The sequence below is a fragment of the Petaurus breviceps genome, unplaced genomic scaffold (genome assembly GCF_028583685.1).
Source record: "Petaurus breviceps papuanus isolate PSGF00001 unplaced genomic scaffold, PetGlider_PUasm1.0 188, whole genome shotgun sequence".
NCBI classification, from domain to species: Eukaryota; Metazoa; Chordata; class Mammalia; order Diprotodontia; family Petauridae; genus Petaurus; species Petaurus breviceps.
Genome location: NW_027185804.1, coordinates 41,907,821 through 41,934,086, shown reverse-complemented (window position 1 = coordinate 41,934,086; position 26,266 = coordinate 41,907,821). Strand labels below are relative to the sequence as shown.

At 36.5% G+C, this 26,266-nt stretch overlaps 2 protein-coding genes across 4 annotated transcripts; both read right to left on the bottom strand.

The window, feature by feature from the left end:
• Positions 1 to 4,020: 4,020 nt before the first annotated feature.
• LOC138163599 (olfactory receptor 8K3-like) lies at positions 4,021 to 6,101 on the bottom strand. 2 transcript variants are annotated; one of them, XM_069091042.1, is made up of 2 exons: positions 6,083 to 6,101; positions 4,021 to 4,946 (listed from the first exon to the last, which is right to left on the bottom strand). In XM_069091042.1, the coding sequence occupies exons 1-2, from the start codon at positions 6,099 to 6,101 to the stop codon at positions 4,021 to 4,023; spliced, it is 945 nt and encodes a 314-aa protein (XP_068947143.1). The 2 variants fall into 2 exon arrangements, with proteins under 2 accessions (XP_068947143.1, XP_068947142.1); XM_069091041.1 differs by lacking the exon at positions 6,083 to 6,101 and having other exon boundaries at positions 4,021 to 4,989.
• A 14,749-nt stretch (positions 6,102 to 20,850) lies between these two features.
• Positions 20,851 to 25,766, bottom strand: LOC138163598 (olfactory receptor 8K3-like). Of its 2 annotated transcripts, XM_069091040.1 has the most exons (3): positions 25,738 to 25,766; positions 22,468 to 23,359; positions 20,851 to 20,871 (listed from the first exon to the last, which is right to left on the bottom strand). In XM_069091040.1, exons 1-3 carry the CDS (start codon positions 25,764 to 25,766, stop codon positions 20,851 to 20,853), a joined length of 942 nt encoding a protein of 313 aa, XP_068947141.1. The 2 variants fall into 2 exon arrangements, with proteins under 2 accessions (XP_068947141.1, XP_068947140.1); XM_069091039.1 differs by lacking the exon at positions 25,738 to 25,766 and having other exon boundaries at positions 22,468 to 23,406.
• Positions 25,767 to 26,266: the final 500 nt, after the last annotated feature.

Here is a 26,266-nt window from a genome sequence, read left to right as displayed (position 1 = left end):
GCACGTCCATGGGGCATGGGAGATCTTTAAATCCCATAACCCTTACACCTATACACAAAGGGCCAAACATTATACTTTTAGGGAATCACTGAGCTACCACTTTTGAAAGTAATTAAAAACAACAGCAGTAATTTTGGGAGATTTTTCTCATTATTCAGGTTATGAAAGGACTATAGAGTCAGAATTGAATCATCAGTTCCATATATCCATGATATTCCCCTGGGTTTCATAATATATTCACATTAATCTGGAATTACAGATTACAATTACACCTTAGTAATTGCTCACGACTATTAAATATGGATAGTCAAAAGAAAAAAAATAACATATTCTACATAATATTTCAAAAGGTACCATATACTAACAATCTCTCTAAGATATAGCAAGGTCTAATTGGTTTACACATTGGGAATTAACTAGGGGGAAGCTCCAATTGTATATGGCCTGGACATGGTATAGTTTGTCTATTAATACCGTGTGACCAAATAAGGCAGGAGCTTCATGTTAAAATTCATAACTTACCTGTCATGACTCAGTGAGAAGCACAGTCAACTCAGTAGCTGACTGACCAATTCAAGGACTCCTTAAGGTCAAATTGCTATTTCTTTTCTGTTAAAAGGTTATCAGTACTCTTAACTCTCATAATTATTTGGGTCATTTGAAAGAAAGTCTTGGAAGGAGATGAGTGGGATGGGATGATTAAAAAAAATTGTTCAGGAAGAGATAAAAAGGACTCATTATCTCATACAAATGTGGAATAAAAGAAAAAAATGATACAGAAGAAGCTATGGTTTGGTGGAGTCATGCTGGAATCTTATTCTCATTTAGAGTGGGTTAAAGAGCGAACCATATGTATATCTAGTTAAGTAAAGAGTCTTCCAAATTCAGAAAGTAATAAGAAGGCAAGAAAATGGAGTGGGGGTAGGAGAAGGGAGGGACTTTTGGAGGTGTAGACAGGTGTAATGAGAATTGGAATTTGAAGATCTTCCCTGCCCCTTAATAGACCTAGGAGGGAGTTTGAAGTTCTCCTCTGCTGTGAAGATGAACTCTACCCCTAGAGCCCACAGGAACCTTCCCTGATGGGAAGATAAACTTTGATCCCTGATAGGCTGAATGTGGTCATATGGAGCCTGTGGTGGGAGGGGTTTTGCTTTAGGGCAGCAGATCCCACTGGAAGCTGGTAGAGAGCTAGCCAGATAATTGGAGACAGGTGGAAACAGTTGGGGACAGTTGGGGACAGGGTTTAGGCAAGGAGATAGAGGGTTTTGTGAGTAAATACTGATGTTTTTATTTTGTGGGAAGGCTAAAGGATGGCATGACTCTAAGTATTATTACAGCTTCTGAATATCTTTGCTATTATGATGGTATCAACTCACTGATTTTGAGATTCAGTTTTCTGGTGTCTAAATACATCCTTCAGTGCCATCCTCTACCTGGAGAATCCGTTATATTTTGCAATTGAACATAAATATTTATAGTCACCATCTTTATTGTTATCTTGGGCACTGTAAATATTGCATTGGCACTACAGTAGGTTAAGGAATAAGAGGGCAAGGTAGCAGGTAGAGGTAAAGTTGAGGAGTGAGGAGGGGTAGGGTAAATAGATACAGAAGGATAGTTAGGGAAAATATACAATTAATTAAAGCTTAGAATGTGAATGGGATGAGTTAACCATAAAACAGAAATGGATATCAGATTAAAATTTTGTATTCAACAATATGTTGATTTCAGGAAACACTATAAAAACAAGCAATGCAAATAAAAATAAAATAAAAGCGAGGAGAAGAATTTATTATTTAAAAAACAGAGATTGTAATCATGATCTCAGAGAAAGTTAAAGCTAAAATAAACTTAATTAAGAGGAAAATTTGGAAACTATACTTTGTCAATAATAGCATTCAATAGTTTTAGACTAATTAAAATAAATGTGCATTAAAAAATACCTGAGAGTATGCCTGCCAAAAAACCCCAGTGAACACAGGAACTATATTAACATAAAAATAAGACACTTTTTATTCAAATAATGTCAGATCTAATTAACTGAAGTAACATTTATTCTTTATGACTAGGTAATGCCAATATAATCAAATAAATGCCAGTTTTACCAAATTAATCTATTTATTGGGTACCACAATAATTTATTTACTAAAAGTTATCTTCATGAATTGGGGGAAAATAATAACAATGTTCTGTTGGAATACAAAAGTTCACCAAGTTTAAAGAAACCAGAATGGGGAAAAAGGTGTAAAGGAAGTAGATTCAGCAGTATTAGAACTTAAACTAAAGGTAAGAGCACTGTTGGATTGTAAAATGGATAATTTCTATTATTTTAAATTAAAATTCTCTGGCATTAAATAAAACCAGTATAACCAAGAATAGAATGAGTGCAGAAAAGGGGGAGAGGGGAATACTTCCATAGAAAATCTCTCAGAGAAGAGGTAAGTGGGTTGGAATATTGTTGTTCTGTATAAAATGATGATCTGGTAGATTTAAAAAACAAATTGAAAACTTTGGACTTATAAAAGAAGATGCTATCCACATTCACAGAAAAAGATGACAAGTGGAAATAGCATTCATTTGTGAGTGAACTTATATGTTTATATGTATGTGTGTATATACATACATATATATGTGGATATATATATATGCACACTCATATATTCTTGCTTACTTGTAGCCTTTTTTAAAACAGGAGGTTGGTGGGAGCTAGGGGAAAGTAGAGTAGAAAGTGCACAGCAGAAAATAAAAGAAAAGATACAAGGAAGCAAACAGAAGTGGCATAGCTTTAAAATAGTGTTGTATTTATTATGGAGGTTTTCTTGAAATAGAAATTTATGGTTTTATATTATTTTTTCTCTTACCTTCTGCTGTCTACATGACAATGTTCTTTTTATTTCTTTTATCATTTTATATTTCTTCAAAATGAATTTGAAAAAAAAGAATATCACGTGAGAAATGGTTAAAGACTTTCTGCTGTAAACACAAGGGATAGGTTCATGGCATCACAGAATTTTAAGTGAAATAGGGCATAAAATTTATGCCATCAAACCCTCAGAGCCAGAGATGATAAAATTATTGTCCAGAATATCACAGGCCTCAAGTAAGAGACTTTCTATTTAACCCCAGTCTTCAACAGAATGTCACAAGTCAGATTTACTTTAAGTTTTAGAAAATTAAATCCACCTTAATGTTGTTTAGGACATTCCTGTACATAGCAATGCTCTCTCCATCCTAGCACAACAATGAAAAAATTCCGTGCCTGAATCTGGGCGAAGAGATGGAAGTTTTCTTCAAGAATTTTAACAGTTATTTTAAAGAATAGGGAAATCAAAATGTTTTGCTTCACAGAGAAGATCAAGAGTTTGGGCTACAAGTCATATAGGGGAAATTTTGGCTGTGATAAGGATAAATATCTTAACAATGAGAGATGTTCAAAAGGAGTTTGTTTTTTCTTTTGAATAGTGGGGCTCTCATGTACACATTGATTACCTTAATAAAATGATAGTTCTTTGATTACAACTATCTATCTATCTATCTATCTATCTATCTATCTATCTATCTAATCTATCTATCTATCTATCTATCATCTCTCTCTCTATCTATTTATCATCTATCTATCTGTGTGTGTGTGTGTATCTGCATAGTACCAATACTTAGAATAGTACCAGGTACCAGCATTTTCTGAAAACTTGTTGATTAATTTTCACAGTCGATGAAACTTAAAACAAAGTTAGGTGATAATTACTGCAGTATATAATGAAAATGATTTCTTATAAAGACATTTTGTATTTATCCCTTAAATGATCCCTTTAATTAAATTATCTGGTAAACTAGGATTTATAGGAGGTTGGCCCCTATAAAACACTAAAAACAAATTAGAAATCCTTATCTGCTTACATAATAAGAGAAATGTTTTTTTTTTCTTTAAAAGGCAAGAGAAGAATAGGGAGATGCTGAAAGAAATCCAACACATATCTCCTTGCTTTTAATAGGGCAATGGCATCAGACACTACATTGACCTTAAAGAGAAAGCTTACAGGATTTTTTAAAGAATCTCCCCAAGGCACCTTTCACCTCTTTGTTCCTCAAGCTATAGATCAAAGGGTTGAGCATGGGGATGACCAGAGTGTAAAACACAGAGGCTATTTTGTCTGTGTCAAAGGAATGGCTAGATTGGGGCTGCAGATAGATGAAGATAAGTGTCCCATAGAATACAACCACCCCTGTGAGGTGAGAGCCAAAAGTGGAGAAAGCTTTTTGCCTGCCCTCAGAAGAGTTCATCCTGAGAATGGTAACAAGAATGAACATGTAGGAGATAAGGACAATCAGAAGGGAAGAAACCAAATTAAATGAGGCAAAAATCTTAATGATGAACTCAATCTCACTTATGTCTGAGCATGTAATGGACAATAGGGGAGCTCCATCACAGTAGAAGTGTCTTATTATGTTTGATTTGCAGAAAGATAATTTAAAGAGTTTTATTGTGACCACTAAGGATACCATGGTGCTATAGAGGTATGGCATAGACACCAAGAGCCAACATACCATGTCTGACATGATGACCATGTAGTAGAGGGGATTACAGATAGCCACATAGCGGTCATAAGCCATGGCTGACAGGATAAAAAGTTCACTGATAATAAACATGGCATAAAAAAATAGCTGTATTGCACATCCATTATAAGAAATTATATGTTTCCCCTCTATTAATCCAACTAGCATTTTTGGCCCAATAGTTGTGGAATAGCCAAGATCAACAAATGCCAGATGCCTGAGGAAAAAGTACATGGGGGTTTGGAGGTGAGAATCAACCCTGGTTAGGATGATCAAACCCAGATTTCCCACAACTATGGCCATGTAATTGAGGAAAAACACAACAAAGAGGAGGCCCTGTAGCTCAGGACTGTTTGTGATGCCCGTGAGAATGAATTCAGTCACTTCGCTCCCTGAGGTTTCATTCATTTCAATCATTTCTTCCATCCGAAGAGCATAATCTGAGAAGAAAAAAAAAAGAAGCCTTCTTTGAGTTCTGTTTGTATAAATAACTAGACAGTTAATGGGTAGAAATGTGTTAGAAAAAAAAGATAAGCAGGCATTTTCTCTAAATTAAAATGTATTTTAATCTGTTTTGATGCCATGTGGTGAATTCACTTAAATTGAAATATCACATTGTATCAGTTGCTTTCATGTCACATTTTATCATATACAAAATCACATTAATATCCTTTCACTTAAACGGTAGTGAATGTGGTTTTATTTTACAAAATAGAAGTTACGACAGTATTTTTCTTCAAGTGATGGGACAGTACAATGGCATAAATACATTTTATTTTCACTAATGGGTCAAGAGGTTAAAGTGGATATAATACTTATGTAGGATAGGGCATATAAGATCACCTTATGGAGGAATCGTGATGAAGTAGGTATTAAGCTTGCTTGGAACCTAAGTCAAGAAAGGATAAACAACATATTTAACAAAATTCCAAAAATCCTTTGCTAGTCATGGAATCTCTGGGTTTGGGGGTCATCAACTATTACTATCATTTCTATAGTGATAAGAAATGCTGAGAGGTTTTTCTTTTTATGGATGGCCTACACTGTTGAAGGTAAATGTCCAGAATCTATTCCAATCTCTACCTCATGTAGGCATTAATTGCATGATTTCTAGGGAAATTCCATATATTTTCTCACTCTCTGAAGTCTCCCTTGCCTTTGCCATATCATTGAGAAAATATTTTTTTTCCATGTGGATTACAATGTTGAACTATGCTAACAGTTTTGGTGTTTTATTTATTTTATTGAAAAAGACATTAAAAGATTTTTTTTAAATGTTCCTGGCTGTTCAGTTGATGGAAAGATCATTCTGATTTCATATATTATGAGTAACCAATATCCCTTAACAAAAATTATTTTATTTCATTGATTGCAGACGAGTTTCTATGACAACTGTCACAGTTAGTCACTGTAACTTGATGGTTTTCCTAAAATAATTTTATGCCTTTTCAATTTGCTCAAATTCAGCCTAAGGCCACAAAATTTTCTTATTCACCTCATTAATGGGCATAGAATTTGACTTTTTGACTGAGATTTTGGGACTCCATATTTTTGACACCTCCCACACTGTAAAATTAAAAAGAAAATATTACCTGCTTATCTGGAAGGGATATTCTTCTGTACTTTGCCCATGTAATCTATACTGCCAACTGCTAGAGTCTGTCTTTATGGCTTTCTCTGTCCCCATGAGGCCAGATCCCAGAAGCAAGGGGGATTTTTAATTAATTTTTTATTAACATGTCATGGAAATTACCCAGATAGAAATGAAATGAAAAAGTTCATTGGCCTACCTAATTTCCTGAAACATTTATTGCATTGCAGGCTTCTGTTTGTGGATGATATACCACGGTTACATCATGCAGAGGAAAACTTCACAGATTTCTGCAAGAGGACTGTAGCCTAGAACACTTTATTTTATCCACAAAGTAAAGCCAAGTAGATGAAGAACATCTATTCAGAATATCACATAAAGATGAGTTGGAAAGATTGGGAATTTGCCTTTTTCAAAGCATCTCTAGCACAGATGGGTACAAATGGACTTAGTGTTGGCCACCAAAAATGACCTGAGATAGATGAGCATATTGGATTGCCTTTAGAGAATTGCAAGGTTTTTAGAAGGTGCTACATGGTGCAATGGATAGACAACTGGGCCTGCTGCTAGGAAGAACTGATTTCTAATCTACCCTCATACACCAACTCGTTGACTGATAGCATGTAACATAACATCTTTCTGTTATTTTTTTATATTCTGGTGAAATAGGGATATTAGGAACATTGACATGAGAGGATAGTTGTGATGATCAAATGAAATTTTTATCTGTTAGCTAAGTGGCCCAGTGAATTTGTCTCTGTCTCTGGAGTTAGAAACATCTGATTTTAAAAGCTGTTTCAGACACTTAATGGCAGTGTGTCCCTTGTCATGTACCTTAATCTTTGTCTGATTCAGTTTCTTCAGCTTACAAAAGGATATAATTAAAGTTCCAAGCCAGATTACTTTTAGTTGCAAATGAGATATTATTTGCAAACTGATTAGCACAGACACTAGCATATAAAGTCCATTTGATAAATGCTTGCATATTTTTTTCTTAATGACTAATTTTTTTTCTGAAAGCAATTCATACATTTATTAAAAAATAACTTTTAACAACTTTTTTATTTTGAGTACTTCAGGCTTCATTCTGTTTTCATGAGTCTTCTCTCTGGAGGTGGATAGGATTTTTTATCAAGAATTCTTGGTACTGTAATGAATTATTGTATTGAGCTGAAAACCTCTGTCTTTCACACTTTATTATCATTACTTATATTACATCCAATGTTCTCCTGGTACTGCTTGCTTCAGTTTGCATCAGTTCATATAAATCTTTTCCAGGTTTTTGTGTAACCATCTCTATCATCATTATAAATTACATTTTACATCTCAGTTTCCCACAATGACTATATATAGATATGCAGGAAAATATATTTCATTTCAGATTTCAAAATCTTGAAAGTACTGAGAATGTCTCCACTCTATAGTGAGGGAGAATTGGTTTTGGCATTGAAAATTAAATAGGAGAAAGCTCTTTATGTATATGCCCTTGACATAATAGAGTTTGTCTATTAATAACATATGACCATGCTGTATAGAGGTCTCATTTTTAAGTTTGTAACTTCACTACTCAGTGAGAAGCACATTCAGCTCAGTACCACAATGACCAATTAGGGCTGGTTAGCAATATAGGTCATGAAATCACTGTTCCTAAATGTTGGGAAGATAGTTTGAGTCAGGTAGGCTTTTTGTATATCTCAAGTGTTATTTCTCAACTGTTATTATATTATAGTACACAGACAAGTCGACTTGTTTCAAACTTGATTCCTGAAGATATCTTTGAGGTGATCAGTTACTGGGGAGAATTCACCAAAACTTCTCTTCACCATGAGCACCGAGAGACAACAACCTCGCTGCAATGGATAGGAAAACAGAGAAACTCTGGAAGTTGAAGCAGCACCACAGAACCATTCATTTCATTTTACCACTATGCACTGTCATTCCAAGAAACAGTCACTTCGGAGATAAAAATCTGGCTTGTTCTTCTCTCTGTTCTGTAGCCACAATTATTGACCCAGAGATGAAATTGATACTCTATCAAAATTCTTGAAAGTATGGTTCAACCTAAGAAAGAGATATGAACATGACATTAATGAAGATTCATTATTATATGCTTTACTATTGCACATTAAAAACTGTAAACACTCTCCACTTGATTTAGAGCTGAAACACACTTTATTATATCCATCTCTTAATATATGAACTCCTTGAGAGTATGGAATGTCTTCTATTTCCATTGATATCCCAATTGCTCACTCAAGAGTTTAGGATAGAGAAAATGTTTAATGATTAGCTTTCATTGATTGCTATTTCTCTTATATGCAGCTTGCTTTGCCTACCTGTGAACCCAGGTGACAATTGGGTAGATTCAGGCAGGAGCGGGGCCCGTGGAAGAAAAAATCATGGAATTTGGGAGCCAGCTTCCAGTCAAGATGAAAATACCTCTCCTTGGAAAGTTAATGCTGACTGAGAAGATCATGATTTACTGTGGCCTAGGGGTGGGAGAACTTTGTACTCTGTACCATGTACCTCTTAAGGATGATTGAGTTAAGGATAATTGGAAACCAATCTCTAGTCAAGAAGAAGGAAGACTTTTTGACTGAATGATTAAGACAATGGAACCTAGGGGTGGAGAACTTTGACCTTTGCACTTTGTATCCTTTAAAAAGTCTAGCTCCTTAAGGATTATTGAGTTGAGGACTTACTGAATGATATTTTTTTTTGGTTTAAAACTAAGTGACTACTTTGGTGAACGCTATGTGGCTACTTTAGGGATAAGTTGTTATGTTATAACATTGTGAATTCTGGACTTTGGTTTTTGTCAATGTTTTGCTTTAGTTTAAGGCTGAATAAATTTAGTTCACTAAACTATTGTTGTAACCACCATTTTGTGAACCTCCCCCATCTCTCCTGTCTTGGGTAAGTTCACCTAGGAGACTTTCCCGAAACAAAGCCTGCCTAGGAGACCTGCGTAAATCTGCCACCAGGAACCTATAGCCCACCCCACCCTTACCCAGTTACCTGGGGACTTTCCAGTTGTGTATCAAATGGATCATTAGGCAACAAACTGATTGCTACCTTTTGGCTTCTGTATTTTCCCCACTTGCTCAAGTTGTGCTTTCCCCTTTGTAACAGTTATGTTGTGGTTTTTATATAAAAGCTCTGAGAATATGCAACATGAGGCTGCCTGATTTGGGTAAAAGACCCCTGGCAGTCACTGGCAATTATACTCCACTATTAAAACTTCACTTACATTGATTAATGGTCTCACTTGCTGATTTCTCATTACAACATTTTCAAGGCCGTAGTGAGATTGCAGTGTTCTGTATAGCTGCTGGGACCCTCTCAGGACCTGGGGCTCAGGGAGGGGAAGGACAGGCCATGCCTTCACCCTGAGGGAAGTCAGCCCCTGATATGTTCCAGGCCCCCCCAGGCCTGACAGATTTAGCCAGATCTCTCCTCAACTCCAACTTGCTTGTACATTTGGCGACCATGGAGTTCCAGCCCCATCCTCTAGAGGTGAGTGTCTGTTTCTGGGAGTACTCATTTGGTGGGGAATTGAGTAGCAGCTAGACTCAGCTAACTCCCTCACCCCAGCTTCTCTTTGAGACTTCAGAGAGAGCCCCTGAGGTAAGCCATCCTGTATGGACTGATACAGGTCTGTTGTGGTTTGCCCCCTGGGATAAATCATTCAGCTGGGACCCAAGTTGCTCTTTTTTGGCTTGTCATCAAGGAAAAGCCACACTGCTTAGACTAGTATCAGTCTTTTTTGGCTTACCGTTTGGTTCTGTTTTGTGTCTGTCTACCGTTTCATTACATCTAGGTGCTTTGAGCATTTGTGTCTGCCTGTATTTCTGTTTTCTTTGTGTCTGTGTAAAGATCTGGGTAAAAATCTGTGTAAAAATTTCTGAATCTGCCACCCTATAAGATTCAAAACGCAGCCAGCCACTGTACCTGGGCTAGAAAGATTGATGGTCTTTAAAAAAAAAACATTGCTGGAGGTAAAAAAATAACAAAAAATAATAATAATATCTCTCTCTACTTCATTCGACTCTGGAAAAAGTTTGGGAGGTAGAAAGGCAAATGGAAAAAGGAGGAAAGGGGAAACTTCTCCCCTAAGATCTATCTAAGAGAAAGGGAGGCACTTCACTGATCAAAGAGAGTCAGGTTTCAAAGCTGCACTTTAGAATAGGACTAGCACTCAACCCTTTCCTGGGTCACAGCCCAGTTCTTCCCAGGCTAGGGCTACAATGCCTTCCCCCTGTCATCTTGTCTCTGACTGAGCCGAGGATGCAGTGAGAAGTTACAGTTCCTTCTCTCTGTCATCCTGGCTCTGACCAAGCTAAGGCTGCAATGAAAAGTTAGAAGAATAGTAGGGAATTTGAGTTAATCTCCCCCACATGGTGAAAGGAACAAAGAGGGAGGCACAGCAGCTGCATTGGGGCCCCCCTAGCAGCAGCCCTAGGTCCCTGGGCAACCTGAATTTCACTCCCCTAGGTAAGCCCCAGATCTGAACTTTCCCACACAAGAAGTGGTGCCCTCTTTCTCCTTCCTGCCCAAACTGACTACTCCCAAAACCAGGTTCTGCAACTGTAGAGAGATGGTAAAAGGAGAAGGGAAAATGGTGTCACAAGTCAACCAGACGCTGCACTTGGTAAGACTAATCATCTATGTGATTTGGAAATACAATTAATGTCATCTCGCTGTTTGTATTATTATTGTATTTCTACATGATGTATTGCAAAACTTTAGTGACTACTGTGAGCCAGAAACAGTGTTAGACAAAACAAATTTTCATCTGAATTTAGTTGAAACTAAAAGACAATGGGAAAAAAAAATTAAAACCAGGTATGTTATGAAGTCCTGCTAACCCTGTCTTGAAGCTAAAACAATTTGGCTTAGCATGCCATATCCCAAACAGCTGGGCAAATTAATACACAGGCTTGTCATCTGCCTGCCTGCATAGTCAAGCGAAAGGTTAAATTTTTGGAATAGAACATTTTTTTTCTGAATGATATGGTAACAATTAGACAAAGGGAAAAGAAGTTTGTGAAACAAAGATACAAACACGAGTTAATCATTATCCCATATACTAAGGCTGATATACACTTGAGCTACTAAAGTATGTGTTACACCTGAGTTATTCAGCCTAAAATTATATTCCTTTCTACAGCTTAAACAGTTTAGTAAAAGTGTACTTGGCCTATCCAACTGCCTGTTACTAGATATATCTGTCTCCCTCCTTAAATCTTGGGCCCTACATATTGAACTTGCCTGTCAGATTTGTGTCTCTCAGATTACAGGGCAATTCACCTACATTTGGCAGCAAACAGTGGATACCAGTTTATACTATGCTTGGTTTCAGTCAACTTCCTCCTTGGGACTCACTGAGACAGGGACAGCTTTACTCCCCTTTTTCAGCCTGAAGAAACTATGGAAGATGAGACCTTTGTCCCTTCTCCCAAATAAATTTGGGTCCCAACTCTTTGAGGGGGGATGATAGAATCCTAATGAGGGTGCCCTGAGCCCCAATATTCCCCTGAGACTGTTGGAAATTGAGCAGCTGATGAGCCTTCTTGCCAAGCGGCCTCCCTCCCTTGTCTGGCTCTTATCCCAGAACCTCCTCCCACCCAGTTTGTTCCAACTTATTCACTGTTGGATGATTCCTTTCCCAAACAGAAAAGGGGAGTAAGGACTGGTCCCAGATGGGAGAATTTCCAGAAGCAGTGGGGAGGAAGTGGGTCAAGCATCTCCATCAAATCATTCATTTTGGAACCAGAAAAATGAGCTTACTCCTGAGAGACAGGTACTTCATTCTCCAACTAGATAATATTCTGTTAAGTACTGTCACAAGGTGTGCAACCTTTGTGCAACTAAATGCAAAACAAGGAAAGGCAGCCACCCTCAGAATCAGACTCATGGGGCAACAACCAAGGAAAAGGTGGGAGGTGGACTTCACAGACGTAAAACACCCACAGCAGGTTATAAGTATCTCCTGGTTTTTGTAGATATGTTCTCTGGATGTGTAAAAGCCTTCCCCACAACCTCCACCCACTCTCCCAGTGATTAGAGTTACATGCTAAGGTTATTTATTCTTCCTTAATTAAATATCTATATCAGCTCCTGTACACCCACTGCAGTCTATTCCTGCCTGGCTCTACCACTCTTGCATGAAATTAACTGTCCCTGATGAATGGAAGGTGGACCCAAGACCAGATTTTCTTAAGATTTTCCCATGTTTGTAATGTTATTGTTCCCTTTTTCCATGTCAAACCCCCATTCTCCTAAGGGTAGAAACACCTGGATTATTAGTAAGGGAGACCAAATACTGTGGACATTCCAGGAAGAAGAGGGATCATGGACTCAGGAGGAAGGCCTGACCTTTGTGCCCTTTTTCCTTCCTTGTGTTCTAAATCTCTGAAGAACTGAAATGAGTTTGCCCTCTGCCCTAGTTTCTTTACTGGTGCACTTCTATTGCCCCAATGTGAAATGCTTTTCATTTTCCACTCTGTATTCATGGCCTAAGGGAAGGTCTAGGGCGGGGGTCTTGATCAGAGAGGGAGATAGAAGGCCCCCTCCCATGAAGATTGTGAGGTCAAATCACTTCCCAAGCCAACCCTGACCCTGACTGTTGGCTTTGAATGAATGCCCAGCCCCCCTATATGTTGGTCTAGCCTTTCCATAGTAAGTCTCCCAAGCATCCAGGTCTGAGACATGTGACTGGGATTAACTGAGTTTAACTCTGGGGGATATCCAGGTCTCTGGTACTTTTCTGGTACAAGAAGGCCTCTGTAATAAACCTGGAGGCCAGACAGTTGGAGAGGGAAAATGTGGTAATTGGTACCGAAGTTTACTTCAGACATCCCCATGGTTGACCACATTAATGTATGCCTTACGTGGACCATTACTGATTATTGGCCTGGCACTCACTATAGGCCCTTGTTTGTTTTCCCACCTCTCAATTCTGTTTTAACTCAGTAAAGTTTCCCCTTGTAAAGGAAACCTAGGTATCAGCACCTGCATGAGTTGCTTTCTGTACAGTGTCACCAATTGTGAGTCAAGGGTTTGAATCTCAACAAAAAGAAGTGGGGATTGCTGTAAACACCATTTTGTAGACCTCCCCCATCTCTCCTGTCTTGATTAAGCTTGCCTAGGAGATTGCCTGAAACAAAGCCCACCTAGGACACCTGCCCAAATCTGCCACCTGGAACACATAGCCCATCCCACCCTTACCCAGTAACTCGGGGATATTCCAGTTGGGCAACAGATGGGTCTTTAGGCAACAAACTGATTGCTACCTTTTGGCTTCTGTATTTTTCACACTTGCTCAGGTTGTGCTTTCCCCTTGGTAAAAGTTATGTTGTGGCTTTTGTCTATGAAAGCTCTAAGAATATGCATCTTGAGGCTGCCTGATTTGGGTACATGACCCCTGGCAGTCACTGGAAAGTATGCTCCACTATTAAAACATCATGATTAATGGTCTGGATTGCTGATTTGTTGTTACAACACTATGTGATTAAACTTTAAAGCCATTTCCAGGAGCTGTCCTCTGGAAAGTTGCTCATGCTTGACTTTACAGACATGCAATATGAAATCTAAAAACAATGAGCAATATGTGAAAGGAAAAAAAATAACAGACATCGATGGAAGTACCCAAAAGGCATTAGTTTCATTTTCTGTATTGATATTATTTTCCCCCAGATAACAATAATTATAACAGAAGGCTAATGGCTTGGTTTATGAAAAGTCTCTTAAGTCTTCCTGTTTTCCTAACTATAAAATTAATTTCCAGTAAAGTGTGACAATATTTATGGAAGCATCATTTCACTTGGTTCTGATTAGTGAATGCCTGATAGCAACAATGGTTGTATGTTCTGCCTTATGGTATTGGAGAGCATTGAGTTTTGATAATGATCTGCATGGTTGAAAATCAGTAGCTACAATTATGAATAGAAATTTATTTAACAATATTTTTCATCATTGCAGTTATTACCAATATTACTAATAAATTAATACTCACCAATACACAGATAACACAGATAACCATCAATTACCTATAATGAATATCTCTATCTCTATCTATCTATCTATCTGTCTATCTATATAGTTTGTATTTATGCATATATGTGTATACATACTCATACTTACACACACACATACACAGATGCCAGACATTCCCTTCTAATAGAAAGGACAAATGCTTGTTTTCCCAATTTCTTAATAATTACTACAATTTGTTTCAGAGTATCTACATTGTGAGCTTGAAAGATGTATTAATATCAAATGTAACCTTTTGGAAGTAAGTAGTGATCAACCTTGTCCATCACCATCTACACACGTATCCTGGGTATTCCCAGTGTGCATATCCTTGATAAATCCCCATTCAGGTACTATGCAACATATTTAGAGAAGCAGTATCCTCTGCTTTTCTCAATTTTTTGGCACCTCTGGTTACAAAAGGCATTTTTTTTCCGTGATGAATGTTGCAAAGTCAATGGAAGGCTGATCCAAGAATCATGAAATTCGAGGCTCAAGTCATAGACATGGCACATATGAGCATCTCCTTTTATTTCATTCATTGCTTTATTTATTCTTTTATTTCTTCATTCTTGGCTTCATATGTCCAATGCTGATCACACTATATAGGACATAATGCTTCTCAATTGCTTATTTGACTATCATAAATACTGGAAGTACTTGATTTCGTTCTCTTCCATTTTGTTTCATAATGTGCCTTTTATATATAGGTCATAAATCCATTTTGCATTTCTTATGGAATATTGTAAATGATAATGACAAGAATAGTAAGCATTTAAATAATGCTGCCTCTGTTACAGTCTTTGTGCTAAGCATTTGAAAATTATTTTCTCATTTGATTTTCATGCCTATCCTGGGAGTTAGGCTTTATAATTGTCTCTACCTTAAACATTAAGAAACCAAAAGACCTGCCAGGGTCTCACAGCTGTTTATCATTCTCAGGCTCAATTTTAACTCAGGTCTTTATTTGGCCTCCTCTCTGTCAACTACGTGCCCCTGTACAAGATTAGACTACTCTACATGTAATTTCTTTAAACCTGTTCTGTAGTACTTCAAGTATTTTTTCCCCAATAAGTGAGTACTTATCCAAGAAATTTAGGTAATCAGATTTATTTAAAGGCATTAATTAAATTCAGTTTTTCCAGTTGATGGATTATGTAGAATTTTAAAATATATTTTATAATTTTAAGTAGCTGTGAGTGATTTTGACCTTCTGGAAAAATGATGAATCATTCATGTAGACCTAACTTTCCCCTTCCATTGCACTCTTGAATAAGTTACAATAACTAAGACACTTCTGACCACCATTTCAAATCCAAACTGTGCATACACATACAGATAATGGAGGTGAATATCTATTCAACAAGACAATGAGTCCTAGATTATAGTGGCTCCATGACTGATAAATATTTCCTCAAATAAGCCGTTCTCTAAAAGTACTTTGTTCTAAGACCACCAGGGATGCCTCTTTTATAAAAATAATCATGTCAATAATAATAATCACAAGAATAATAACAACAATGAAAAGAAAAAGAAGGAGGGGAAGGAGGATAAAAAGGAGGAGGAGCAGAAGTAGGAGGCAGAGAAGAAAGAGGCGGAGGAGGAACAGGAGGAAGAGAAGGAAGCATTATTAGAATTATTTTTGTTGACCAAGCTTACAATGAAATGTATATTCCATAAACATGCATTATTTTTTGCATTAATATTTTTGTCAATTTTACTAACTTAAAAGTATTTTGAAAATTTTAATTTCTGAAATATGTCTTTATCAATGAGCTTTGGTTTTATAAGTTCTCTTCATGTCATTGATTTTATTCTAGATAATTTTTGTTCCAAAATATTATTTTGTCATAGGCGAATGTAGGCGTGTTGAATTGTGTACCATCTTGATATTGTTAGTCTCCGGGCAGAGATGTCCCATTATCTTCTCTGTGTTGTAACATATCCCATGGCTGATACTGGTCTGTCTTATCCTGGATGAAATTGTCTGTTGTTCTGATATTTCTTTCTGATACTCTGAATCATCCCAGGTGAATTTCAGTTTCTGGTACTGTACCAATCACAGGACTAGGAATAGAATTCCATCATAATCACATATCATCAAAGTGATCTTGAGGAAATCAACTACAAGAACTGCATACTGTCATATGCTTCTGACTGTTGTATTTCCTTAAATGACAATAATTGGTCCCCTCCTATTCTTCTGTTTCAACATTTTAAATAATAGGCGGAGTCAAGATGGTGGAGTAGGAACATGACCTTCCTGTGGCTCCGGCTTCCACCTTCCCCAATCCATGTAAAAAGGGGACTCTGAACAAACTTTGGAACTGTAGAACCCACAAAATAACACAGAGAAGCTAACCTCCCTCTGAGAATAGCCAGGCAGGCTGGCAGGAATCAGCCAGCAGAGTGCTCTGGGAGCTGAACCCAGCCCCACACCAAGGCTTTAGCCCTGGGGGGGTCTGACCAGCCACCAGCCAAAAGGACCCCAGATCAGTAGCAGCTGTGGCCATTTCAATATTTATCAACACACAGATGTGAAGGACAAAGTGAGAGGCCAGTGCAGTCTGGACTTTGGGACCCAGTAAGTGGGAGTTCATGGCTTTTGCCCCCAGGGCGAGAAGCCACTGAGACTCCAGCACAGCCAGCCAGCCAGCACCATGTGGCAGCTTCATCTCCTGGCCTGCAGAGTGTAGGGGGACCAAGCAACCAATCTGAGGGATAATCATTCTTGCTTTAACCTGCTTATATCTGGATTGCAGTCTAGTCACATCCTGAAAAAGATCCCAAAAAGAAAACTCCTAGGAATATTATAGGCAGGTTCTGGAATTCCCAAATTAAGGAGAGAATATTACAAGCAGCCAGGAAGAAACAATTTTAATATTGTGGAAACACAATCAGGAAAACCCAGGATCTGGCAGCTTCTACACTGAGGGATCGAAGGGCTTGGAATATGATATTCCAGAGGTCAAAGGAGCTGGGATTAAAACCAAAAGTGACCTACCCAGCACAACTGAGTATCATGTTTCAGGGGGGAAAAAAAGGTCATTAAGTAGAATAGAGGACTTTCAAGCATTCTTACTGGAACAAAAAAAAACAGAGTTGAATAGAAAATTTGACATTCAGATACAAGAAGCAAGATAACAGGGGCGGCCAGGTGGCTCAGTGAGTAAGAGCACTGGCCCCAGAGTTGGGAGGACCTCGGATCGAATCTGGACTCAGATACTTAACACCACACCCAGAAATAACTGGCCATGTAACCTTGAGCAAGTTACTTGACCCCAATTGCTTAAAAAAAAAAAAGAAACAATAGAACCATGAGAAGGTAAACAGAGAAAAGAAATCATCAGGAAATTATCAAAGCTGAACTATTAACATCCCTACATGGAAAAATGATAATTGTAACTTATGGAACTTTTCTCAGTAGTTGAAGGGAATAGAAAGATATATATGTCTATATATGAGGGTATATGGGCATATGAATACATATGGGGATGTGTGTATATGTGTTTACAGGTATACATAGATAGAGGGTACAGGACCAATTTAACAGGAAGTGATGATACATAAAAGGTGAAAATACAAGGTGAGAGAGGAATATAATGAGAGGAGATGGGGAGAGAAAGAATGGGGTAAACTATCTCATATAGAAGAAGCAAGGGAAAAGGAAAAATGGAGGGGAAAAATAGGAAGGCAAAATGGAATGGGCCAACCTTATTCCCATTGAATTTGGCTTGAGGAGGGAATGAAATACACACTAAATAGGGTATTTCACCCTCCAGAAGAGTAGGGGGGGAAGGGGATGAGAGAGGGGATGATGGAAGGGAGGGCAGGCTGGGGAGGGGAGGGAAGTTGGAAGCACCCACTTTTGACAAGGGATGGATCAAAGTAGAGAATGGAACAAATGGGAGGTGGGATAGGAGGGATGGAAATATAGTCATTCTTTTACAATATATCTACTATGTTACTGTTTTGGATTAGACACACATGTACAACCTATACTGAACTGCTTGTCTTCCCAGTAAGGATATGTGTCAAGGGAGGAAAGGAATGAATCTGGAATTCAAAGTTTAAAAATCAAATATTCATATATATATATATACTATTATTGATACTATTTTATGTGTAAGTTGGAATTAAGATAATACAGGCACTGGGGCATAGAGATCCACTGGAAAAGCCGAAAGGGGTATGGGAGAAAATATGGGAGTGAGCAGATTAGAGGAGGGAATATCCTGTGGGACTTCTATTTTGGGGAAGTGGGTAGGGGAAAAACGGGGTGAAAATTTGTAACTCAAAATCTGCCAGAAATGAATGATATAAATCAGAAGTTAATAAGGCATTTGAAAAAAATAAAAAAAAAACATTTTAAATAATAAATTGGGTACCTTTTTCTAGATAGAATATCCTCTTTCATGAATTCCAATTTTAAACTCCCATTTGTTAACATATTTTCCTGTTTTTATTCCACAATAGGTTTCTCAGTCATTAGCTATCTAAGGGATTTTGAGGAGACAAGGGGATTAATGAAGAATGTGAGTGGTGTCTAGAAAAAGGGCCAAACCTTATACTTCTAGGGAGTCATTGACCTTCCAGTTCTCTAAGTAATTACAAGAAAATGGCAGTAGGTTTGGAGACCTTTCTCATTAACCAGTTTTTGAAAGGACTTTCAAGTCAGAATTGTATCCTCAATCCAAATACATCTGACATCCCCCCCGGGTTTCATAATGTAAATGTTGTTATCCGGAATAAAAAATTACAATTTATACCCCTATAATTGCTCACAACTACTAAATATGGATAGCTGGGGGAAAAAAATCCTACATAAGATTAAAAAAAAAATACCATGTACTGACAACTTCTCCAGTATATAGCAAGGTCTAATTGCTTTAGGCATTGAAAATGAACTTGGAGGAAGCTCTGATTGTATATGCCCTAGACATGGTAGAGATAATTTTAATACCATGTGACTAAACCAGGTAGTAGGTTTATGTTAGAATCCAGAACTTTACTGGCATGGTTCATTGTGAAGCATATTATGTTCAGTATCAGAATGTCCAATTCATTGATTCATTAAAGTTATTTTTTTTCTTATATGTGAAAATCTTATCAGTATTCTTTTGACTGTAATTATTTTGTTCAAAGAAAAGTCTTGGACTTAGCTGAGTACCCAAAATTAGGTAGGAAGAAATAAAAAGTAGTTATTATGTCATATGGATGAGGCAAAAAAGGAATGACACAGAAGAAGCTATTGAGGGGAAGACAGGCTGTGCTGGAACCTTTCTGTCATTTGGATTGGGTTAAAGAGTGAATCACATACAATTCAGGGGAAGGGCAGGAATGAGTCAACCTTACTCCCATTGAATTTGGCTTAAGGAAGGAATGACATACACACTCAATTAGGTATCTTACCCTACAAGAAAGTAAGGGGGAAGCGGAAAAGAGGAAGAATGATAGAAGGGAAGGTAGATTGGGGGAGACAGTAGTTAGAGCCAAACACTTTTCAAAAAGGACAGGGTCAATTAGAAAATAGAATAAATGGGAGGCAGGATAGGACGGAGGGAGATATAGTTAGTCTTTCCCAATATAAGTACTATGGAAATGTTTTGTGTAACTACACATGTACAACCTACATAGAATTGCTTGTCTTCCCAGAGGAGGTGGGTGAGGAGAGAAGAAGGGAAAGAATGTGGAAATCAAAGTTTTAAAGCAATGTTTAAAAATTTTTGTTGTTTTACACGCAACTGGGAATAAGATATACAAGCAGTGGGGTATACAAATCCATCTTGCCCTACTAGAAAATTAGAGGAGGAATGGGGGAGGATATAAAAGAGAGCATATTGGTGGACAGGGTATTCAGTAGGCTCCTTGTACTGGGATGGGGTAGTGGAAAAATGAGGAGAAAATTTTTAACCCAAAATCTTGTGGAAATGAATGTTGAAAACTAAAAATGAATAAAAAACGTATTTAAAAAATAGTAAAACACATATCTATCTAGAAAAGTATACGAAGTCTTCTAAATTTTGAAAGAAATAAGAGGGAAAGGGAATAGGGCAGGGGAATGAGAAGGGAGGGACTTTTGAAGGGGTAGGTATGCAAAGGAAGAAGAGAGCAAGGTAACAGGTACAAGCAAAGCAGAGATATGAGGAAGGACATGCTAAGCAGTGTCAGAAGTATAGTGAGAAACATAGGACAGAGGAAAATACAAAAAAGCCATTTCTTAGAATGTGAATGGGAGGAACTTTATGTGAGAGGATATCTGCCCAAACAACAACAACCACAGCAGCACAGGAACTAAATGAAAATAAAAATAATACATTAAAAAAAAACAAATCCAGATATACATCATTGAAGTAATATTTATTATTCATGCATAGCTAAATTCAACATTAAAAAAATAAAGTTTTGCTTAACTAATCTATTTATTCAATATCATTCCAATCAAATTACTAAGAAATATTACTGAGTTAATATATATATATATATATTTATATAGTTCTTTTGGAATAAAAAAAGGTGAGTAAATTCAAGTAAATCAGGGAATAAAATATAAAGGAAGTAGATTTAGCAATATAAAGCCTTAAATGATAATACTAGACCATTACTGAAGTGTAAAATAGATGATTTTTATTATCTTAAATTAAAATATTATGGATCAAATAAAACCATTGTCAAAAACATAAGGAATGCAGAAAAGGGGGCGGGACTTTCATACACAATCTCTCTGGTAGGGTTTATAGGTGTTTGGAATATTGCTGTTGTGTACAAAATGATATCCTTGTTGATTTAGAGAAATATGGAAAGATTTGGGCTAATGAGTGAATATGGTATTGACACTCATAGAAAGAGATCACAAGTGGAAATAAGCATAGCATTCAATTACATATGTATGTAAGAGTTTTTATGTGTGTGTGTGTGTGTGTGGGGCTCACACACACATACTTGTGTAATTGTGACCTTATTTAGGGCAAGCAGTGAGGTGCTTGAGAGGGGAAAAATAAAGTAAAAAGTACACAACTAAACAAAAGAAAACCTATAATTAAGCAAAGAAAACTGTAGTTTTTGAAAACAATGGGTGATATTTTTTATATATGTTTTCTGGAAGTGGAAATTTATAGCTTTTTATCTAATCCTCTCCTTATCTACTGTCTACATGACAATGTTCTTCATAACTTTTTTCTTTTTCACATTTTTTATTTAAGTTTAAAATTAATTTGAAAAAGAACATGACATGAGAACTGGTTGAAGTCTCCTAGCACAAAGACAGGTTCATGTCATCACAGAAATGCCACACAGAAACAGCAATTAAATTAATTAATTACATTATATCAATAGCAAATTAACTAATTAATTAATTAACTAATGTCTTCAAATCCACATTTTATAGATAAGTGGGTGTTAGGCAAAATAAAGTTATTTCCCAGAATTTCACCAGCCACAAGTAAGAGAATTTTTATTTAAACTCAGGCTCTCTAACAATACATAATTTTTCAAAAGTCTGATTTACTTTAAGCTTTAGAAAATCAAATCTACCCTAAGATTATTGGAACCCCTTTATAATCCAGTGTTCCTTCCATGCTAGCAAAAATTGAAAAAAAAAATCTGGGACTGAAGCAGGGGGAAGAGTTCCAAGCTTTCTCTAAGAATTTGAAAAATGATTATAAAGAAGAGGCAATCAACTTGTTCCATTTCACAAAAAAGACTAGAAGAATAGTTGAGAGTCATAGAAGAGAAATTTAGGTTCCAATAAGGATAAATATCTTAACAGTAAGAGATATTAAAAAACAGATTGGCTGCTCTATTGAACAATGGGGCTTCTCATGTACATATTTTCCTTCACAAAATGTAAATTCACTGATGGCAAAATATATATTACATTTTTTTCAGCAGAGACCCAATGCCTAGAATAGTATGAAGCACCAGAATTTTTTTAAATGATTTTTAATTGGTTTTGCCAGGCTAGGAAATTTAAAATAAAGTTAGGTGGTAACTATAGCATCAGTAATGAAGTAGATTATTTTATAGCAATGTTTTGTATTAATAATCTCATAGGTACCTTAAACCATATAGTCCACAAATCTAGCATTTATTAGAGTTTGATGACAAAAAAACAGTAATGACAAATCAAAAATCATTCTCTGCCTGCATATTAAGATAAACATTTTTTCTATAAGAGACAAAAATATAATCAGGGAGAAGTTTAAGGAAATCTAGTCCTTATTTGCTTGCTTCCAATAGTGCAATGCAATCATATACTACATTGCCACTAAAGAGAAGGCTTACATGATTTTTTTAAAGAGCCTCCTTAAGGCACCTTTCACCTCTTTGTTTCTCAAGCTATAGATCAGTGGGTTGAGCATAGGGATGACCAGAGTGTAAAATACAGAAGCTATTTTGTCTGTGTCAAAGGAATGGCTAGATTGGGGCTGCAGATAGATGAATATAATTGTTCCATAGAATATAACCACGCCAGTCAAGTGAGAAGCAAAAGTGGAGAAGGCTTTGTGTCTGCCCTCAGCAGAGTTCATCCTGAGGATGGTCGTAAGTATGAATATGTAAGAGATAAGGATAATCATAAGGGAAGAAACAAAATTAAATCCACCCAAGAACATAATGATTTGTTGAATCTCACTAGTCTCTGAGCATGTAATAGACAATAGGGGGGCAGAGTCACAGTAGAAGTGTCTTATTACATTTGCTTTGCAGAAAGATAATTGAAAAAGTTTTACTGAGACCAGTAGGGATACCATGGTGCTATAGAGGTATGACATAGACACCAAGAGCCAACATACCATGTCTGACACGATGACCATGTAGTAGAGGGGATTACAGATGGCCACATAGCGGTCATAGGCCATGGCTGACAGGATAAATAGTTCGCTGGCAATAAACATGACATAAAAAAGTAGCTGTATTATACATCCATTATAAGAAATAATATTTTTCTCCTCTATGAATCCAACTAGCATTTTTGGCCCAATAGTTGTGGAATAGCCAAGATCAACAAATGCCAGATGCCTGAGGAAAAAGTACATGGGGGTTTGGAGGTGAGAATCAACCCTGGTTAGGATGATCAGACCCAGGTTCCCCATAACTATAGCCATGTAATTGAGAAAAAACACAACAAAGAGGGGACCCTGTAGCTCAGGACTATCTGTGATGCCCATGAGAATGAATTCAGTCACTTGTCTCACTGAGGTTTTATTCAGGTTAATAATTTCTTCCATCCAAAGAACATAATCTGTGAAGAAAAGAAAGCAGGCTTATTAGAGTACTTTTTGCATAAATGACTAGGTTATTAGTGGGTAGAAATATGTTAGAAAAAGATGAGTAGGAATTTTATCTCTCATTTACATGTTGATTTTATTGATTTAGGTGCTATTTGGTAAATTCACTCAAATTTAAATATCACATTGTACAATTTGATACAATGTCACATGTTATGATATCATATGAATTCATATCAATATCCTACCACCTATAGGATAGTGAATGTGGTTTTCTTCTACAAAATAGCAAATTATGACAGTATTTTTTTTTGCCTTTTTTTTCCAGAGGGCAATTGGGGTTAAGTGACTTGCCCAAGGTCACGCGGCTAGATTTTGTGTTAAGTGTCTGAGGCCTTATTTGAACTCAGGTCATCCTGACTCCAGGGCCGGTGCTCTGCTCACTGTACCACCTAGTTGCCCATCAGTACTTTGCTTCAAGGAATGGAACAGGACAGTGGTATAAATAGGTTTTATTTTCACTAATTAATGGTTCAAAAGCTTATAGTGTGATACTAATGTAGGATAGAGTATATAATATCACCTTATGGAGGAGTTGTGATGAAATAGAATGGAACCTAAATCAAGAGAGGATAAATAAAATATCCCACAAAATTCCATAAATCCTTTGCTAGTTGTGTAATCCCCTGGTTATTGGATCATTGACTATGATTCTCATTTGCAAAGTAATAAGAAATGCTGAGAGATTTTCCTTTTTACAGGTGGCCTAAACCATTGAAAGTAAAGGTCCAGAATTTATTTCAATGTCTACCTCATGGAGACATTAATTGTATGATATCTGTGAGATTACATATATATATATATGTATATATATATATATATGTGTGTGTGTGTGTGTGTGTGTGTGTGTGTGTGTGTGTGTGTTTGGTGTTTTATGTATCATTTTCCAAAAGACAGGAAAAGACTCTTTGGGTTTTTTTTTTAATATCCCTGGCTTTTCAGATGATGTCCAGATACCAGGATTAATGAAAAGGTAATTCTCATCTCATATGTCATTAATGACCAAGATCTTTTGACAAAAACTATTAATATCGTTTCACTGATTGCAGAAAAGTTTCTATTACAATTTTCACAGTTAGGAACTTTAATTTGATGGCTTTCCTATAATAATTTTATGCCTTTTTAAAATTTTGCTGAAATTCAGTCAAAGGCCCCAAAATTTTCCTTTCATCTCATTGATCAGCATTGAATTTGACTTTTTAACTGAGATTTTTGGACACCATAACTTTGACACAACCTGCACTGGAAAATTACAAACAAAGAATAATGTTACCTGTTTATCGGGAAGGTAGAATCTTTTGTATTTGTTCATGTAATCTATACTGCCAGCTGCTAGAGTTAGACTTTATGATTTTCTCTGTCCCCAAAAGACCAAATCCCTGAAGCAGGAAGCTGTTTAATTAATTTTGTGTGAACATGTCATGGAAATTACACAGACATAATAAGTGAAAAATGTCCATTGCCTAACCTAATTTTATGAAACATTTATTACATTGGAGGTTTCTTTTTTATGTATGCTATGCCATGGTTGTATCATACACAAGGAAATTACAGGCTTCTACAAGAGGACAGTAACCAAGAGCATTTTATTCTAGCCACAAACATAGTAAAAATCATGTAACTGAAGAACACCTATTATCCAGAATATAACATAGAGTTAAATGGGCAAGATGTAGAGTTTGCCTTTTTGCTTGTATGTCTAGGACAGATGGATTGAAATAGATGAGCACTGAAAACCAAAAATAACCTGGGATAGATGAACAGGATGGATTGCCTTAGAGAATTACAAGGTCTTTTAGAAAGAAAAAGGTGGTGCAGTGGATAGACAACTGGGCCTGCTGCTAAGAAAAACTGATTTCTAATCTACCCTCATACACTAGGTCTTTGACTTATAGCAAGTAACATAACATTTTTCTGTATTTTTTTTCCTTTTCGGTAAAATAGGGCTTATAAGAGCATCGACATGACAGGATTGTTGTGAGGATCAAAAGAAATTTTTTTCAGGTAGTTAAGTGATTCAATGAATTTGTCTCTGTGTTTGGAGTCAGAAACAACTAAGTTTAAAAGTTGTTTCAGATACTTAACATCAGTGTGACCCCTTTCGTGTATGTTAATCTTTGTCTGATTCAGTTTCTTAAACTTTCAAAAAGATATAATTGCATTTTCTAGTCAAATTCTTTTTTTAAATTTTTTACAATTGACTTTATTTTATATTCTGAGCTTGGACAGCAGAAAAAAATAATTTCCATATATACAGTCGAATACAAAAATGAATTGTATGTGACATTATGATTCCTCATTTCATACAGCTTGCTTTTTTTTAAAGGTATATACATTCCTTTTGATACTTTCCAAACTATTTCTAGTCAGATTCTTTTGAGGTTGAAATGAGATATTATTTGTAAACTGGTTAGCACAGGCACTCGCCTATAATATGTATTGGTAAACAATTGCATATTTCCTTTCCTAATCACCCTAATCTTTTCTGAAAGAGCTTGATACATTTATTTTAAAAAAAACAACTTTTTTATTAGTTCTTCAATCATCACTCTGTTTTCATGAGTCCTCTCTCTGGAGGTGAATACAATTTGTCATCTAAGTATCCTTTGGAACTGTATGAATTATTATATTGAGCTGAATACCTATGTCTTTCACAATTTATTATCATTACTTAAATTGCTGTTACTGTGTCCAGTGTTCTCCTGCTACTGCTTGCTTCAATTTCCATTAGTTCATATAAATTTTCTCCAGGTTTTTATGTAGCCAACTATAACATCATTATAAATTACATTTTACATCT

Bases quoted from the DNA above. Each gene is read 5' to 3' on its own strand.
- LOC138163599 (XM_069091041.1), bottom strand. From the start codon at position 4,980: ATGGAAGAAATGATTGAAATGAATGAAACCTCAGGGAGCGAAGTGACT.
- LOC138163598 (XM_069091039.1), bottom strand. From the start codon at position 23,406: ATGGAAGAAATTATTAACCTGAATAAAACCTCAGTGAGACAAGTGACT. The intron at 20,872-22,467 runs ATCATGTAAGCC...CCGCCCCCTTTT, and splicing joins TAAGGAGGCTCTTTAAAAAA to CTGCATTCCTTATGTTTTTG.